Source organism: Colletotrichum destructivum, chromosome 8 (assembly GCF_034447905.1).
Source record: "Colletotrichum destructivum chromosome 8, complete sequence".
In the NCBI taxonomy this organism is placed as follows: Eukaryota; Fungi; Ascomycota; class Sordariomycetes; order Glomerellales; family Glomerellaceae; genus Colletotrichum; species Colletotrichum destructivum.
In genome coordinates, this window is record NC_085903.1 from 3,309,264 (window position 1) to 3,326,739 (window position 17,476).

A 17,476-nucleotide genomic window follows, 5' to 3' on the forward strand; every position below is an offset into this window, starting at 1 on the left:
CTAATTTAGGCTAATTTTATTTATAGTCTATTTATTTTTGCTAGAGTAGATGCGCTATTAGGGTAGGAATTAGCTATTAGTATACTATAAGAGGAGGTAATATTTGCCTTTAATAATAATGTATAAAGGTAGTACCTAGCTATCTATATATACACCTTAAATAATAGAAACCTATTTGCAATTACTAGGCTGCTTTATATAAAGCCTTTTACAGCAATTAGAGGTTGTAACAACTTTTGCGTGTAACAGCATTCCTATTAAGAAGCCTATCTTATTAAAATTGTAGATATTATTATTATAGATTTTATACTTTACAATTATATTTTATATAAAGGCAAACTAAGCCTATATAATTATAGGATCTTTAGCTAATGCCCTCTAATAGTTAATTCTACATTAAAAACGCATCTTTAGTTGTAGTTAGCGTTATATAAAGTTCTCTACCTATTAGGGTCTAATATGCGTTGTATTGCGTTTATTAAGGAGGTAATTAGCTATATCTTATATGTCGTTAAGTTGCAGTAGAAATCCTTAATTAATTAGGTTAATAACTTATTTAAGAATTACTATTTCTTCTAGCTTAGTTATCTTTATTAATTTTAATTGCGTTTCTTATTATAGTAGTTATCTGACGCGTTAGTCCTAAAGTGTTGTTTTTAGGATATTGTAGATAGTAGCTGCTTTTTGTACAGAAAGATTTAGGTCTTTATTAATAGCTTAAAGTGTAAGTATAATGCAGCTTTCTTTTAAGGAGGATTCTATAGTTGTACGTAAAGGAAACTTAGTATAAAGAGGAAAGGTGTAGAAGTAAAGAGGAGTAGCCGACTTACTATAATGGCTGACTCACTATGTATGTACGTTATATATATATTTATTTCTATAAAAGTTAATAAAGGTATAGTAGGAAGCATACTTTAATATACTTCTTATATTAAATATTAAAAGTAAATAATATACGTACTAGTTACTATATTTATTAGGGTTTAAAATATTTATAACATAAGTTAACTTCTACTACTAGTAGATAGGGCTGCCTTTTAAGCTAAGTATAAGATATATATTAATACTTACTATACTAGTATAAGTAGCTAACTAAATAGTTTTAAGACTAATTTTACTCCTCCTACGAATCCTCTCGCCAAAGAACACGAGTGCCCAAGGGATAATAGCTAGTCCAGCTGCAATGCTGCCGAGGAGCGAACCTGCGTGTTTCTCTCCAAGATTCCGAAACAAGGCGCCGGTGACGAGTGGGAAAACCCCGCCGAGTATGTTCCGGCAACACGACTGCGCAGCGAGTGCGGAGGACGCGTAAATGTGGTAAACATCAGCAAAATAGTTAAAGGTGGCCAAATACACCGAGTAAATACCCCAGGTTGCCAGGCCGACACCGAAAGCTGGAGCAACCCAATGGAACCTTTGGTTCGCAGTAAAGCCGAAAATGAATAGCCCGACTGGTAATAAGACCGCGGTGATGCAGGTGAAATATAGTCGCGATTCGGGCGCCTCGACAGGGAACCAATGCCTCATGAACAGCCAAAAGCGAGACGGCTCATTGAGAGGGCTGTCGGCCCGCCACTGGGGCAGTCGAAGCAGTTTGTCTTGAAAAACGCCGACGGTAGTAGCCACCACAGATCCAACTATCATGGCAATGAAGAAATACCCCGACTGTTCAATGTCCATGCCTCTTGTACGTGACAGCACCAAAGGAATGCTCCCGAACGTACAGTAGAGGACAGCCCACGCAAAGGCGCACCAGACGGAGAAGAAGAAGACGACGGGCTCCGTGAACAGCAAGTGAAACGGGCGCGAGACGGAGACGGAAACGAGCTTTACCAGAGACGCTTGTTTCTCATCATCTTTCACTAGCCACCGCAGTCTCTTGGGTCTGCACGGCGCGGGACATGACCAACTTGAGCCGCAAGCTGAACCATGGTTTGCCGACCCAGAGTAAGAGCACCATCGGATGTCGCCTGACTCTGAAGTCGTGTCTGTGTCCCCGCTGGTCTCCTCCATGTCTTCAGGCCACATTGTATAGTAACCCGAGTCTTCGCTTGCCTGATACCAGTCGTTCAGATCCTTGGCCTTTCTTGACAGGATCACCGACCCCCGGCTCTCTTCGAAGAGGACAGCAAGAGCAACAACAAGTACAGTGTCGATGATAACCTGATGCCAGAAGATCCATTTCCAGGCCATCGTCCCATTTTCGACACCCATGCGCTTCACCACAAGAGACGCCACTAAGGGGCCGGCCCCTGTGCCCGCAAGCACCGCACCGCTGAAGAGGGCCATAGGCGTATTTCTCTGCTCCTTTGGCCACAGGTCTGCGATGACACCGCCGATTACGGAGCTGAAGACGGAGCCGCCGACGCCAACAAGAAATCTCGCGATGAGCATGACAGCCAGGGTTGGTGCAACGGAGCAGACGGCCTGAAAGGCCACATAAACTACCCCAGAAACGACGAAAACCGGATATCGGCCATATATTTCTGATAATGGCGCCAGGACCATGGGCGAGAGAGCGAACCCAACGCAGAAGGTTGTTATTCCCACCAAGACCAAAAGCTGGGAAGTACCAAGGTCACTGGCCATGATATACGACGGCGGGGAGTACGAGCCGGCTGTATAAGCAGTGAGGAAGGTGGCGATACACGAAAGCGCCAGCATCAAGGATTTGCGCGAGCGAGGCCATTGCAGAGGAGATGTGTATTTGGACAGGTCCGGGACCGTCGGCTTTGTTGATGATCCGGCTGCGCCATGAAATATAATGTCTGCCGGTTCGGGAAGGAGCGTATCGAAGCTCAAATATCGATATGTGATGGCACTATTGTTCTCAAGAGGGGGCACAACCCCGACAAGCTTGGGGCAGCCACATGGAATCGAGAAGAGGTCGGTTGTCCGGGGCGTCTTTTCAGTATCCCTGCCCACGTTTGCCATGACTGATATACAAGGGCAGACGATTGGGAAGTTCGAGAACGTGATGAGATCTCAAAATTTGCAGGCCGAGTGCGGATTGAAGTCGATGCAGGATCCATGGCCTCCACCTCACGGGTGGGTAAAGAAGAGTGAGTGAACAGAAGTAAACGAGCATTATGGAGGCTTGTAATGAGAGAGCTGTCTATAAATAAGCGTGACCCCAAGAGCAGTGTGTAAGTAAAAGAGGAAGATCGGTACAAGGGCCGGATTTGCGAACGGGAATAACGATGTTGGATGCAGGACCCATGGCGGTTGCATTTGCAGCGGCTGTGCCCTGTTGCAGGGGCACTGCGGGTTTAGATGCGATACGATGCCAGAAGATCGCAAGATCAAACGCAAGGGCGGGTCTGGTCACAAGACGTAGACGAGGGCATCGATGCCCCATCTCATGGACTGCGATATCTCTAAGCGTCTCATCTCATAGTGCATTTCGACGACGGAGATCTTGAAGAAACAGGGGGCAACGTGTGATTCCCGAAGATGTGCGTGGAGACATGTGGAAATACCGCCAGATCTCGAACTGTTCGCCCCCACTGGCAACTGACAGCGTGCTAGTGCATTCCCTAGCTAACAGCGCCAACCAGTTTACGGCGTTAGTTAAGCTCGCCTGGAGTTCCTCATCGTGTCTCGTGACAGTTCTCACTGTATTTCCAGCGAATCAGTCGCCAGAAAGGCTGCTTCCCATAAACGTCGGTAAGTACTTACGGAGCTCTGAGAGTCTATGATGGATGAACAACGGCCAGTCTCGCAAGTGATGTGCGCCAACTTGGTGTATTTCGACCAAAGCGTGCCGGGTTACCCTCTCACGTGCAAAGTTGCCAAGGTTTACAACAACCAATCAAGCCCCAAGCATAGCAGGCAGGGCCTTGTATGAATCATGTCGCACATGCTCAGGGGCCGCGCTGGCATCAAGTTCATTGCCGTTCAATTCCCGTGAAGCCCTTGACCGCTATTCAACCGCCATACAACCAAGCTGATGACATCCCAGGTCTCGCGGGTGCTTGGGTGGTCCTTCATTCATCAGAACTGCTACCGACGCGATGCGGCGAGAGACACTCAACGGACCGAGCACAGGCCAGCTCAGAGCCAATTGTGTAGCTCCACACAACGATTCAAGTAAATCCTGAGTCCTGCTTCCATTTTTTGCTCATTCCTCAGTCTATTCGTCTCATTCAACCTTTCCCTCTCGAGCATTTCTTTTCCAGGCCAACTCAACCTCGTTAATCGTGCTGTGACTGGCCAAAGTGCGGACCGGCGGGAAGCTCGGCAATGACCTGTGTTGGATATATATCGTGCGCGGTGGGCCGGCTGCGGATATCGCCAGCAGGCATGTAGTTTGCCGTCGGGTGTTGCTGAGATATACCAAGCTCCGGATGCGCGATATCGGATGGCTGGGAGATACCTCTGTTGCCGACATTGCCGCTGTTCTCATGGTGTTGCTGCCGCTCACTGGAGGAGCCTCCCTTCTCGATAATGGTATCAACGCCGATAGAATTATGAGTCTCGTCGTGAACGATTCGTCTGCGGCGCACAAAGGCATGAATGACAGCAACCACGAAGACGAAGAGCAGGAGGCCACCGACAGTGCCAGCGATGATGGCAATAAGAGTATTGACCGGAACTGAGACCTGGGCCGCCGCGGGGGCGGAATCAGTCGACGTGGGCAGCGAGGTGATCTGCGTCGAAGAAGTCACCAATGTTATAGTGGCAGACGATGGCATGACGGGGAGCATGGACGAGGCAGTGACGGTGGCCGTGTCCGTAGTTAGCGACGACGAAATTGTGGTCAAGCTTGCCGTCTGGGTTGACTCGGCGGCAGTGATTGTCACTAAGATGTAGTGTCAGTAGAGATGGCCATTCGGAGTTGGATTTCGAAGAGGCAACGGCAGACTCACCAGTAGCTGTCTTGACGCGAGAGACGCGAGGGACGCGAGATATGACTGGACCTCCCGTCTCATAAGTTCCACCATCGTGGGAGAAGCGAACAACGGCGTAGGAAACGGGGAATCCACCGTCGTCATCGCCGTTGTCGCTGTCGTCGTACTGAACGACATGGTGCTGCATGATCACGACTGACAAAGGGATAAGGCTGGGGGTAGGTTTGGAATAGTGAGAAACGAGGCAGGAGCCCAGGTGTCAAGCCGCTGTTGATGTTTGGAAATGCCGGCCTGCCCTGACAATGATGAGGCGTGGTTCAATTCTTAGGCCATGAGAAAGCTCGGCCCAGGCGAGAGGGCGGTGTCTGCAAGAAGAAGCGACAGCCAGCCAAGCTGGGCGATTGCCAACCCAAAATGTAGAGCAACGGGGGAGGCTGGGGAGTTTACGTAGAAAACAGGTAAGAGAAGGAAGTCTGGGTAAGGTCGAGAAGAGACGAGGACCAGGGAGATGGACGAGTAAGAAAAATAGAGAGAGGTATGAAGATGAGCAAGTCACAAGTGAGGCTTGGGCAGGAAGTAAACAGCCAAGGAGGGAGCAAAGTACGTCGATGTCGGATGAAAAACCACGACTTAAGGCAGGCACGATTCGGGAAGCAGGAGCATAGCGATCGTAACTTCCACGGCAGGTTCCTGTTTCCCCCCTGTCTTCTTCGTCCCGGGTAAACACTGACAATGTACACAAGCAGTACGTTGTATTGTTCTACAAGGATATTTTGACGGTCTGGAGGAGTTTTTCTGTTACACATACCTATATGTATATGCATAGGTTATGGAGAATATCACACCGAAAGCCCCCTACCATTCCGCTTCATAGCAATGCTCACCTGCTCCAGCCGGCCCTTGCTCTCCGTCAAGCTGATCGGGAAGAGCAAACTCGGAGTAATCTTTTGCTTCGTTACATTGACCAAGGTCAACTACTCGCCAAGGTATTCAACATAGAGGCTGAAATACTCTTGGCCGATTTCCCCCTTTCATGAGCGAACTCATCACTGGCTCTCTGTCCCAGTTCCAAACACCTTCACGTCACCTATCCCGAATAGTTGCATACGATTTCGAGCACAAACCGCAGCAAGACTCACTCACTCGACTTCCATGAGGCTTTACTGGTGATGAGTTAGGTTTTCTCTTCGCCTACCAGGAAGCTCGTGGCCTGCCCCGAAGGATGTTTGAGTTGGTCCAATCACAGACGAACGTAACGATGTTGGTCGGCCTGGCAGGTCTCCTGCGACAAGTCCCCTTGTCCTTCTATCGCAATATCAGTCTCAGTTGACGCCCTTTACTTCCCGTGAGATACGTCTGGTTTTGGCTGACTTAATACCCCGAGACTGTTGAACGTGTCTCGTGCAAGACCAGTCAGTGCTGATAGTGCAGCTCTCTGCCACTCAGAACTACTAGACCCCGTCCATCTGCAGACAGCACTTCCTAATCACCTGCCCTTGGGAACCGCTCGAGAACAACTCGATTGATTGTCTCTGGCATATAGACACGTGTGACAAGAAACGCCTGTCGAACCTTGCCTACGTCTTCTTTCGGACGGCGCAACTATCTTTGAACCCCAAAACCGACTCAATGGAGCTTTTCAACCTCGACTCCTTGTTGCACTTGGCCAGATCTTATCCCTCTCTTGTTTCTTCGTCAGCTTCGAAGGGCATGCCGGCAAACCGAGCTTGACTCGTGCAAATGGCGCAATCAATTCTGGTTACAGGCTCAGCAAGACTTGCCAGTGTTCCCCGGCCCTCTTGCGCAGCGCTATTCCGGTCGGTAACATTCTATTCCTGTCCGCTGTATGCATGTCAAAGCAGCTTTTACATGACAAAGAGGCACAGTAACTACTCGAAGACGAGCACAGGACAGCGTCTTGACCACAGGCCTTGCATCAGTCTCGACGTCACGCTGTTTGAACACCTGTCCCGTTTCTCCTTCATCCCCACGCTGCCTTGGATCATCTTTACAGGCCAACCTGCTCGTGAATGGAGACACGGCTTCCACTGTTTCTACACCTTAACCAATTCTGGTACCGACTGCTCCTCGATCCCATCACAGAGTAGTTGTCGTCATGAGAAAATCTAATTATTCGGTATCCCATCGAAAACCATCATGGATACGTCTCTTCGCATTCTCGAAGCTCCATCACCTCCCAACCCTCGTTGCCGGCATTTTTGCAGCCTGTATCTGTGCTGCTTTACGAACAGCGTTTGCCGTGGTCATCGGCCAGATGTTCCAGATCATTTCGAACTACGGCAGTGAAGTGTCCGGCTCGTCAAACACCATCACCCAAGCCTCGCAGTTGAGTATTACCATCTGCTGCCTCTGGGCTGGAATTCTTGTAGGCAACGCCGTTGTCTTATCTAGCTGGGTATTATTCGGGGAACTCCAAGCAAAAAGCGCGCGGACGAGTGTGTTTTCAAGGCTACTCGCTCACGAAATGAGCTGGTAGGATAAGCGGACGGACGGAATTACCGGCCTCCTAGTAATAACCGAAGCGTGAGCCATCCATTTCTAGCCCCTTGGCTTTCTCCCTCTAACCCGCAAAGGCAAATACGGGAACTCCAGACAGCAACGTCCCAGGTCTTTGGGTTCCTTGTGGTCGACATTGCTACCTCGATTGCATCACTCGCCCTGGCCTTGAGTGTCACCTGGAAGTTGACACTCGTACTCGTTGCTTCGGTCCCATTCGCCGCCGTCGCTCTATCATTGACCAGTCGGGGACTCCATCCTGCAATTATGCAGCAAAAAGAACATCTTGCCGATGCTTCCAAGCTAGTTCACGCCTGCGTCACAGGAATCAACCTAGTCAAGGTGTTTCACGGTTTCAGCCAGGAGATGCGGATATACAGCAAGTTCACAGATGCCTCTATGGAACTGTACCTGGTGCAAGCCCGCTGCAACGCCATTCAGATGTCTGTGACTGGGGTCTGAGTAGATCTACCCAACTCTGACAGCTCTAGAGGCAATCTACAATGTGCTCCCACAATGGCTTGTGCTCGCCAAAGGCATGTCTGCGGGCCAAACACTCATGCAGATGATGGAAGGGCCATTGGCCGAGGGCCCGCAGGGAAAGTCTGCAGGCGTTTTCGGCCCTGGATTTTGCGTTGGCGAGGTCCAAGTGAAGCAAGTGAGTAACCCTCAGACTACTAGGATCTGGCGTGCTGACATCGTCAGGTGAGCTTCGCATATCCCTCTGAACCAGCCCAGCTGGTTCTGAAGAGTTCGTCATTCCACTTCCCTGCCGGCGAGACGCGATTCGTCCTGGGGAGTAGCGGTTCTGGAAAGAGTACGTTGGGTAGTCTCCTGGTCAACTTTTACGAGCCCTTACTGGGCGAGATATTTATCGATGGACGGCCACTTGAGGCACTGGACAAGGAGTGGCTGCGGAAGAACCTAACTCTCGTCCAGCAAGATAGCATGGTATTCAACAATACCTTGCTCTGGAACATTACCCTAGACCAACAAGTAACAACGGACGATGTCAAAGCGGCTTGCGACATGTGACTTCTACAGTCCACCCTCACATCACTCCCCTTCGGGATAGAGACCAGGATTGGCCCAGCTGGACACGGAATGAGCGGCGGGCAGGTACAAAGACTTGCTCTCGCAAGGGCAATACTGCGAACCCCCCCGATTCTGATATTGGATGAAATCATGAGTGGGTTGGACCAAGCAAGCAAGCTATTGGTTATGGACGCAGTCCGGGCTTGGCGAAGAGGCAAGACGACAATCAAAATCACGCATGACGTCTCTCAAATTGGGAAAGACGACTACGTGTATGTTATGGATCGTGGTCGTGTCATTCAAGAAGGCACCCGTGATGGTATATCCAAAGATCTCGATGGCCAGTTTGCAAGTCTCATCGCTTGCTCAGACGAAGCTGGCGGACAACAAAGAGCAGACGAAGATGTTTGTGGCAACCCCCCCAGCTTTTGCTCACTCGACTCACTTGTCGACCAAACAGCCAACGCAATGCTACATCAGTCACGCTCGGGTGAAGGACGTCGAATCTCATTGGGGGTTTCGCCCGGAGCAGCCCTCCTTTCGACAGACATTTGGGCGCAGAGCAAAGACTGCCAGAACACTGGCTATAGAACTGAGGAGCCGGCCTTTCAGCACATAAGTCAAGGTGGGTTACAATCAAATCAGGTACCCGAGCCCCATGAGTCTTGGGGAAGGACAGGTCTCGAAGCCATCCAGGCCGCAGGGCGTATCGTACAGAGCACCAGGCAAAACAAACCTACACGCCGTCGGTGGCAGGTTGGTGGCCACGTGGACGAGAGAGTCAATACGTGCAAGCTAGAGGAGAAGAAACCGATGAACGAACCGCCATATCTCGTCACCAAGTCTACATGGGCTGTCATCCAGACCGTGTGGCCCAACTTGGCTAGCGAGAACGGAACCAGGCTCGTTATGGGCTTGGTGTTCTGCTCTGTCGCTAGTGAATGTACGCCTGTGTCATCGTTCTGCTTCGCTCAACTCCTTACTGTATTCTGGGCGACTGGAGGTCGATTTACCGCCGGCCAAGAATGGGCCGTCTGTCTCATGCTGGTTGCTGTCCTCAGTGGTGTATCTGTGTTCCTTGGACGATATTTCATGGAGCATGTTGGCCAGGCTTGGGCAAATACCCTTCGTTTGGAAGGGATGAAGCGTACTCTTCAACAACAAAGGCTATGGTTTGACGAGCCCGATAACTCGACAAGGCAAATTGTTGAGACGGTAGACACGCGTAAGAGATGAGGAACTTGGTGTCACGGTTTGTGCCCATCTTTCTCATGATTGTCGTCATAGTCACCATATCGACAATATGGGCTCTGTTCATCTCATGGAAACTCACACTGGTCGCCCTGTCAAGCTTCCCGTCGTAATGGCTGCCCTTACGGCTCTCTAGGTTGTCGGCACCAAGTGGGAGGCGGCCTGCAATCGAGAGGCAGCAGAGACGGCGTCTATCACGCATGAGGCGCTCATCAACATCCAGGTCACTAGAGCTTTTACACTTGAAAAATATTTCTGCGCGCGGCATGCGCAGTCAGCAAAATCAACATACGGACTCGGGCTGCAGAGGGGACTATTCTTGGGGCCACTCTTTGGCTTCAGCCAGTCCATCGACTTCTTCATAGTTGCACTCGTTGGCCGGTACGGGATGTACTTGGCAGCGCAAGAACTCGAGATGTCAGCCAACAATCTCCAGCAAGTTGCGAACCTGCTCCTCTTCTGTGTTGGCCAGACGGCCGCTTTGATGGGAATGATCCCCCAAGTATCGGCATCGCAAGCCGCCGCAACTCGCGTGCTCTTTCTCGCGACGCTCACAGATCAAATCAACAAGGAGCAGCTCTGCTTGCACATCTCCTATGTGCCGCAGACCCCATTCCTTTTCCCTGCAACGATAGCAGAGAATATCGCCTACGGACTGCCAGAAACTTCGCCTTGGCGCCAAAGCACCAACTTGATAAGGGCTGCCCGAGAGGCGGGAATCCATGAGTTCATCACATCCCTTTCGCAAGGCTATGATACGCTCGTCGGAGACGGTGGCCAGAGTCTCTCGGGAGGAGAGTCACAACGAGTATGCATAGCGAGGGCACTGGCAGCACGACCGCGGCTCATGATACTAGATGAGCCGACAAGTGCTCTAGACAGCGCATCGGCAGACCTGATCAGACGGACGATCATCGATATGCTGGCAAGCGCGGAGGATTGTGAGATGAGCGTTGTAGTCGCGACCCACTGCAGAGAAATGACGCGTATAGCTCAACGCATCGTCGTGCTAGAAGCTGGCCGCGTGGTAGGCGAGGGGACTTTTCACGAGCTGCAGTCTCACAACAGGGTCTTCTCGACCCTGGAAAACCGGGAATTGTAAGCAAGGGGGCATTGCGTGAACAAGAGTGCTGTAACATTTGTAGTATTCATCACATGCGTCGTGGGTCTGACGACATACATCCTATGTATGATTTGTTGCCTGATGTGATGCTCCATCGGAGCGACATGATATTATCTGCCATCCAAGCCCGGGAAGTCCCACACTCGGCACGCGCTAGAGACCTGTCATTTAGACGAGGACCATCTGCACAACGAGGCCAGTGGGGTCGTGCCATGCAGCCAACAGGGTGACCAAACCCGAACACCCCTTTCCCGGAATATTGGACTCTGGGTTCTGAGCCACTCCATTCGGTCGATCATGAGTCGGCTCGATGGCTCATGATCGATCGACCTCGGGCGAAGCACTTTCTGGCCGAGGGTGCACGTGAATTGCATCGCAAGTCGGGGCTGTTTAGGTCGTCGTTACACAAACGAAGGGCTCGAGTCAAGCGGGACCGGTTTAGCTGGAAGTCTTGGCAGCCTGTGCCTTCTCGTAAATCCAGTCGTTCAGACCCTTGCGGTTTCTGGCAATCTCGATGGCATAAAACTGCATCCGTGGGGCTAGGACAGGAATCAGTTGACGCTTTCAAGGGAGAAAACCAAGGATGAAAGAAGCGAGAGGAGGACTAACCGAAGATGACCTCATTCTGGCCGTATTCGAACTTGGGGTTGGCGCGCACCATGGTGCCGAAGTTGTAGTCATCAACTTTCTTCTCGTAGGCCATCATAAACTTGCGCCAGCGCTCCTTGCCGTCCTTACTCTTCATCTCGTCCTCGTTGATGGTGGCGGCGGGGTCAAACTCAGGAAAGTCCTTCTGCAGGTGCTCGTAGATCTCGTCGTCAATCTTGGTCAGGCGCAGCGAGGAGCCTTTGACCTTCTCCAAGATGTTCCAGTAGGTCTCCATGTGCTGGACGACTGCAAGAATATGAGGCTGATTAGTTCCTAGCCGAGTCCTAAATACCGCACTTGACGAGCAACAGCGTAGTATACACACCCTTGACGGCGAACTGCTTCTCGATCTATACGCCAGATGGGTCAGCGCGTTGTGTTGGCGGCCCATAGCGGGAGGCCGGCAGGGGGGAACATGTAGCGTGATGGCTTACATCCTCTAGGTTGTCTGCATCCTGGGCGTCGAAGTTGGTGGGAACGGGAGCCGCCATTATGCCTGGTTCTCGTGGGCTTTGGTTGGTGGAGGGTTGTACAAAAAATCGTCAGAGAAATGGTGTGGGCAAGGTGGTTACGAGGTCGCGATTGCGCTGTCGTGGATCATGGACGTATGACGCGGGGTTGAGGAAGCAAGACTTTTAGAAATTCCTGGCGGGGCTTGCAACGATAAGATCAGCACTGTGCGACGACGTTGGCATCGCGGGGTTTCTCTCCTAAAATTTTCTTGTTTTCGCGCTTCCATTCCATTCCCTCAGGTTAATAGGCGTCAGGCACTGTGTGGGAACTCAGTGTGCATAAACTATCCCGACTGTCTAAGCGTCGCTTCTGCAATCGTGGGCCGTTCTCACAATGGCTTCTAATCGGATGAAGTCATTCGGACAAGTCGCCACCCCCAAGGGCACAAGTTGCCTCGACAATGGTGCCCAAGGAATTAATAGAAAGAGCCGGCCGCATACTTATCGGTAGAACAGGGCGAGACTTTTGCGGGTTTCTGCTTTAACATATAAGCTCCGATAGAGATCTGTGGCCACCAATCAATCGATCGTTGTTAACGGTTCGCATAGTTAGTCCATCTGTCTGCTCTTTCCTTGTTGGCGGTTTTCTCCTTTTTTCCTCCCCCCTCTTATTCTTTCTTTTTGTTCTTGATGTTCGATATTTATTATCCCACCCACCATCCGTGCTAGGCCAAGTTGAGCTCCGGATCCGCGACCCACTCGCTCGTCGGACCGGCGAGTACGGGTCCGGGAGCCGGCGAAATTGACATGTAAGTTGGGGTTACTCCAGGGGTTTAATTCGAGACCGAGGCATGCTGTCCAATGTAGCAAAAAAGCCCAAAAAAAACCATCCTCCTGACAAGAACGTCAGGATTATCGACCAACGCCCCGGGCGGCTAGGCGCCCGAAGCAGTATTCGAAGTCATCGAAAATGCGAATAGTACGAATTGTATCCCTTACTTCTACTTTCAACCCCCCCCCCCCCCCCCCCCCCCCCCCCCCCCGCGGGGGCGCCTGAGCCCGTCGTTCGTCCATGATTCGTTCGTTCCAGACGTTTCGTCTCAAGCTCGGAGAACAAGTTGTCAATACGCATTGTACGCGGCGGACCTGATCTCCTGTCCAAACAATACCCGTCGACTCATTTTCAGACGAACAAATTAAATTGAATTGTCGCAAGCACACCAGCGACTCTTTGTTAAGATGATGTCAATTTTATTCATGTGCAAATCATACTCGTGTCCTGGGCAAAGGGCCCGCCATCGTCTATCACAGTTAAACTAGGTACTTTGGTATCTTCCACATGCCTGCGGGCAGTCTTTTTTTTTCTCCCACTCACCCACGAACTGCGGCTCATTTACAACGTTCCGATGCCGAGGTGCTCAGGGTCAGCCTTGACAATACGCAGAGTGTTGGTGTTACCCATGCCGCCCTTCCAGCCCTGGACAACGACGAGAGTGTCACCCTTGCTGACGACGTTAAGCTCCAGGGCGTGCTCGACGCCCCACTTGATGCGGCGATCGACATCCTCCTGCCAGTTGACCTTGCTGAAATCGGGCTTGGCCTCGGGAAACAGGAAGGGGTATACGCCGCGGTACAAGTGAGCGTAGCGAGATGCCGAGGCGTTTCTTGTGACCATGAAGATGGGGCAAACGGGGCGGTACTTGGACAACAGGCGTGCGGACTCTCCCGAGGTGGAGAGAACGATGATACCGCCGGCGTTGAGGTCGAGAGAGGCCCTGACAGCAGCCATGGCGCAAGACTCAACAACGCTGACGGGGCGCTTGACAAGGGTGCACATCTCCTCGAAGTGGGAGACGTAGGGAATGGTGTTCTCGGCCTTGAGGCAGGCCTCGTGCATCTCAGAGACAGCCTCGTTGGGGTAGCTACCCTTGGCTGTCTCACCAGACAGCATAACACAGTCGGCGCCGTCGGTGATAGCGTTACCGACGTCGCTGATCTCGGCGCGGGTGGGGCGGGGGTTCTTGATCATGGACTCGAGCATCTGAGTGGCGCAGATGACAGGCTTGCCGGCCCTGTTGCAGAGGGCAATCATCTTCTTCTGGGCAGCGAATACCTCGGCGGCAGGAATCTCGATACCGAGATCGCCTCGGGCAACCATGACACCGTCCGTCTCGGCGAGGATCTCCTCGAAGTTGTTGAGACCTTGACGGTTCTCGATCTTGGCAATGATCTGAATGTGCTTGCCCTCCTCGCCAAGAATGGTGCGGATGTCCTTAATGTCCTGGCCACGGCGAATAAACGAGGCAAAGACCATGTCAACGTTGTTCTTTACGCCGAAGCGAAGGTCGTTCTGGTCCTTCTCGGAGAGGGCAGGAAGGTCAACATCGGTGTTAGGCAAGTTGACACCCTTCTTGGAGGAGATGAAGCCATTGTTGCGAGCACGGACCTCGACGGTCTTGTCATCCTTGACCTTGAGGACGTCGAAGGCAAGAACGCCGTCATCGACGTAGATGATGCGGCCAGGCTCAATGACCTTAGTGATGTTCTTGTAGTCAACGTACCTGTGAACGAGGGGAGGTTAGCGTACGAGGCGGGGGAGGCAGACAGCACGACAGGGGGGGGGGGGGGTTCATTTACATGTTGTCGGTGTCGCAAGCCGCGGCGTACTTCTCGTCGGTAGTGAAGTTCAGCACCTTGCCGGCGGCGATGGGGAGATCCTCATCATTCTTCGTGTTTCCGGTGCGGATCTCGGGGCCCTTGGTATCGAGGGCAATGGCAATCTGGCGGCCGGGCTGAGACTTCTCGGCAGCGCGGGCATTGTCGATAACGGACTGGTGGTACTCGTAGCTACCGTGCTGCACGATCTAGGGTCAACGAAATGCGGGATTTTGGGTTTGGATGATAGGATCGGCCTCACCGAGAAGTTCATGCGCACAACGTTCAAACCAGCCTTGCGCAGGCCGTTAATGGCCTCAACAGAGTTGGTCTTGGGGCCAATGGTGCAGATGATGGAAGAACGGCGGTAGTTCTTCTCAGGCTGGTAGGCGGTGTCGAGGCTGGAAAGCCAGGCAATCTTGCCGCCGACATCGAGGTGGTCCTTGGCAGTGGCAGCCATTGTGGATGTCTGAAATGTGTTGGTGGTTTGGCGGAGATGGCAAAGGAGGAGAGGGAAGAAAAAGGTTGTCGTTAGGAGGAAGAACGTGAGCTTGGGAGGGATTTTTTTTTTCTCTTTGCCTAACTGTTGGAGGTGGACGAGGCGGGACAAGGAGGGGGAGGGGTCGGTCTACTGCAGCTGTTGAATCCTGCTGGGAGAGTGGGGTGGCTGAGAAGGGATGCAGAGAGAATGAGAGTGGAAGAGGTAAGGTTGAAAAGATGGGTAGATGGGGAAGATTTAATAAGAGATGGGAGGGAGAGAGGGAGAGATTAGAGATACGCACGCCAATAAAACAAGAAAGCCAACGACCAACGGGGCTGACAAGCGAATTCAAGTAGGACTCATGCAGAGACAGCAAGCCTCGGACAGGTATTTGTTGACGACCAAGACACGAGGCGGGAGGACGAGAAACAATTTGCTCCTGGTCCGAACGGGTGAAGCTACGTCTTGGTGCCGGTGCCGGTGGTGGTGCAGCTGCGGTCGCTGGCGCGCTGGCTGTGGTACGTCCCACTTCTCGGCGGTCGCGTCGGTGTTTCTTTCTCTTCACTGTTTCTCTCTCCGACCCTCCTCCTGGTGACCCGCCGCTTTGCCCCTCGTTGAACTTCCCTGCTGCGGTGGGAAAGCTGCTGAGGGGACGTGGTTGCCCTTGCCCCTCCATTCAACACAGCGGTCTGTGCGTCAAGGTGAGGTATCCACAGTCTGGACTGAGTTCTCAATCCCAGTCCGCGGCAGGTGCGGGACATGCCCCCACCAGCATGAGGTGAGTGTGCTGAGGACACCTCTCGTCGATTGCTCCTCACATTACCTCACCTCACTTCACCTTCACCTCACGTCTCACATATGACGAGAATGAGGAGGAAGAGGGACAGAGGCAGAGGCAGGGAGATAGGGAGGAGATATCGCATCACGAAATATTCAACTCACCTCGAATTTCGCCAAGCACATCCATCAGCTTCAAGCTGGAGCGGACGACCAACGGAAATAACCAAAGCCGCACAAGGCATACCAAAACAAAACAAGGTACATACATGAATGTATGCATTTAAGTACACCAAGATATCTTGAAACATAGCTCAGGAGCACTCGGCCAGGTCAGAGAAATGACAGAACAAATGGAAGCTTGTGAGAGAAACCGGGAACAATAACAGAAACAGCAAGGGTGGACGCGACGCAACACAAACTAGCACTGACATCCGTTTGATCTACTTGGCTCAGTCGAGCTATTTATTGCCTTTCCAATGCTGAAGCGTGCCGATTGAGAGGGAGGAAGGGGTATATCCGTTTCTCCCTTGACAACATTAGGTACCGATGACAATAAAGTGAAGGATGGGAGCTGCTGGCCCGTGCGAATGAGGAGGGATGTAGGACTTCCGTCGAACAATCAATTGCCTCATCAAGGTAAGGTATGTATGTAGTCCGTCCTTTTTTTCGCCCTTTCTCTCTTCCTTATATCTCGTCATGCACTTGCACTCCACGGTAGGTAGGTAGGTAGGTTCTCTGACACGGAGTCTCGGACTAGCTGCCGTGTTCCTTGGGCTCGGCGGGTTTTAAAGTCCCAAACGCTCAACAAGCCAGACGTCATGCTTCGAACACACGCACAACTTGCATGTTTTAATCTTTGCCTTTCGCAAGGCCAATGGAATGGTAGCGCCAAACCGGACCGCCAACCCCGAAAGGGAACGGGAAGGAAAACCCTCCTCCCGCGGAACAGAAGGAGAAAAAAGGAAGAAAAAAAGGGCGTTTGCTGTTGGGTGGAGAGGTCCCTTAGCCCACTTGGCATGCGTGCTCTCATCAAAAACGGCAAATGGCAACAGTGCATTTGTGCATGACTCCCGCCCACAAAAGTCGACCGCTTAATCTGACATAGTCGCGAATGAAAATGCTGATGAAGCAGTGGTGGACCACCATAGGTAAGTAATGTCGTCCCTTCCCAGCTCCCGTGCCGCGGAGGAGCAAAAGTCCAGCCAGCATAGGTACTGTATCTATGTAGCCAGCGATTGTGGGGTTGCGAAAAGTGTGGTGGTCCACCGTGCGTCCAGTCCCTTGACAATTGGCGTTGGTGCAAGCCAATCCGAGTTGTTGGTGACGCGAATCAAACTGTCTCGATAAGTTGGACCCGAGTCGAATTCTAACATCCCCCATCCCTCCCGCCCTCTGTGCCTTATCAGGTCGAAGGGTCGGGGGGCGCAATCCCAAGTAAGTGCTCAGGTATTATTCCCGCTCCAAAGGATGAGCAAAATTGGATACCAGGCTCGCAAGAATTTGGTACTCTCCTTTTCCACTCGGATCCGAAGCTTGATCAACGGCAAACCGCTAAGTGCTGAAGCTTGGTTCCTACTGAGGCTATTGCTCCAGGCAGGTGAGAAGGTAGGTAGATAGACCGGAATTTCAGCCACTTAGAGAGTCACCTGCCAACGTTTCTTATCGCTTATCGGAGATGACCTGC

The 17,476-nt window shown here is 51.8% G+C and overlaps 5 protein-coding genes across 5 annotated transcripts; 1 reads left to right on the top strand and 4 right to left on the bottom strand.

Annotated features, from left to right (window-relative positions):
• Positions 1–1,084: 1,084 nt before the first annotated feature.
• CDEST_12863 (Putative major facilitator superfamily, MFS transporter superfamily) lies at positions 1,085–3,389 on the bottom strand. The gene has a single exon (XM_062929019.1). The coding sequence runs from the start codon at positions 2,932–2,934 to the stop codon at positions 1,093–1,095; it is 1,842 nt and encodes a 613-aa protein (XP_062785070.1). The 5' UTR covers positions 2,935–3,389; the 3' UTR covers positions 1,085–1,092.
• A 588-nt stretch (positions 3,390–3,977) lies between these two features.
• Positions 3,978–5,583, bottom strand: CDEST_12864 (uncharacterized protein). Its single transcript, XM_062929020.1, has 2 exons — positions 4,869–5,583; positions 3,978–4,801 (listed from the first exon to the last, which is right to left on the bottom strand). The coding sequence occupies exons 1-2, from the start codon at positions 5,035–5,037 to the stop codon at positions 4,194–4,196; spliced, it is 777 nt and encodes a 258-aa protein (XP_062785071.1). The 5' UTR covers positions 5,038–5,583; the 3' UTR covers positions 3,978–4,193.
• Positions 5,584–6,966: 1,383 nt separating this feature from the next.
• Positions 6,967–10,755, top strand: CDEST_12865 (Putative Type 1 protein exporter; the record flags this gene model as incomplete). The annotated part of the gene is made up of 6 exons (XM_062929021.1): positions 6,967–7,343; positions 7,445–7,814; positions 7,861–8,025; positions 8,073–8,318; positions 8,412–9,617; positions 9,790–10,755. The coding sequence occupies 6 exons, from the start codon at positions 6,967–6,969 to the stop codon at positions 10,753–10,755; spliced, it is 3,330 nt and encodes a 1,109-aa protein (XP_062785072.1).
• Positions 10,756–10,785: 30 nt separating this feature from the next.
• On the bottom strand, positions 10,786–12,028 carry CDEST_12866 (uncharacterized protein). The gene is made up of 4 exons (XM_062929022.1): positions 11,859–12,028; positions 11,750–11,774; positions 11,386–11,670; positions 10,786–11,315 (listed from the first exon to the last, which is right to left on the bottom strand). Exons 1-4 carry the CDS (start codon positions 11,913–11,915, stop codon positions 11,215–11,217), a joined length of 468 nt encoding a protein of 155 aa, XP_062785073.1. The 5' UTR covers positions 11,916–12,028; the 3' UTR covers positions 10,786–11,214.
• Positions 12,029–13,109: 1,081 nt separating this feature from the next.
• CDEST_12867 (Putative pyruvate kinase) lies at positions 13,110–17,156 on the bottom strand. Its single transcript, XM_062929023.1, has 3 exons — positions 14,794–17,156; positions 14,514–14,731; positions 13,110–14,437 (listed from the first exon to the last, which is right to left on the bottom strand). Exons 1-3 carry the CDS (start codon positions 14,989–14,991, stop codon positions 13,270–13,272), a joined length of 1,584 nt encoding a protein of 527 aa, XP_062785074.1. The 5' UTR covers positions 14,992–17,156; the 3' UTR covers positions 13,110–13,269.
• Positions 17,157–17,476: the final 320 nt, after the last annotated feature.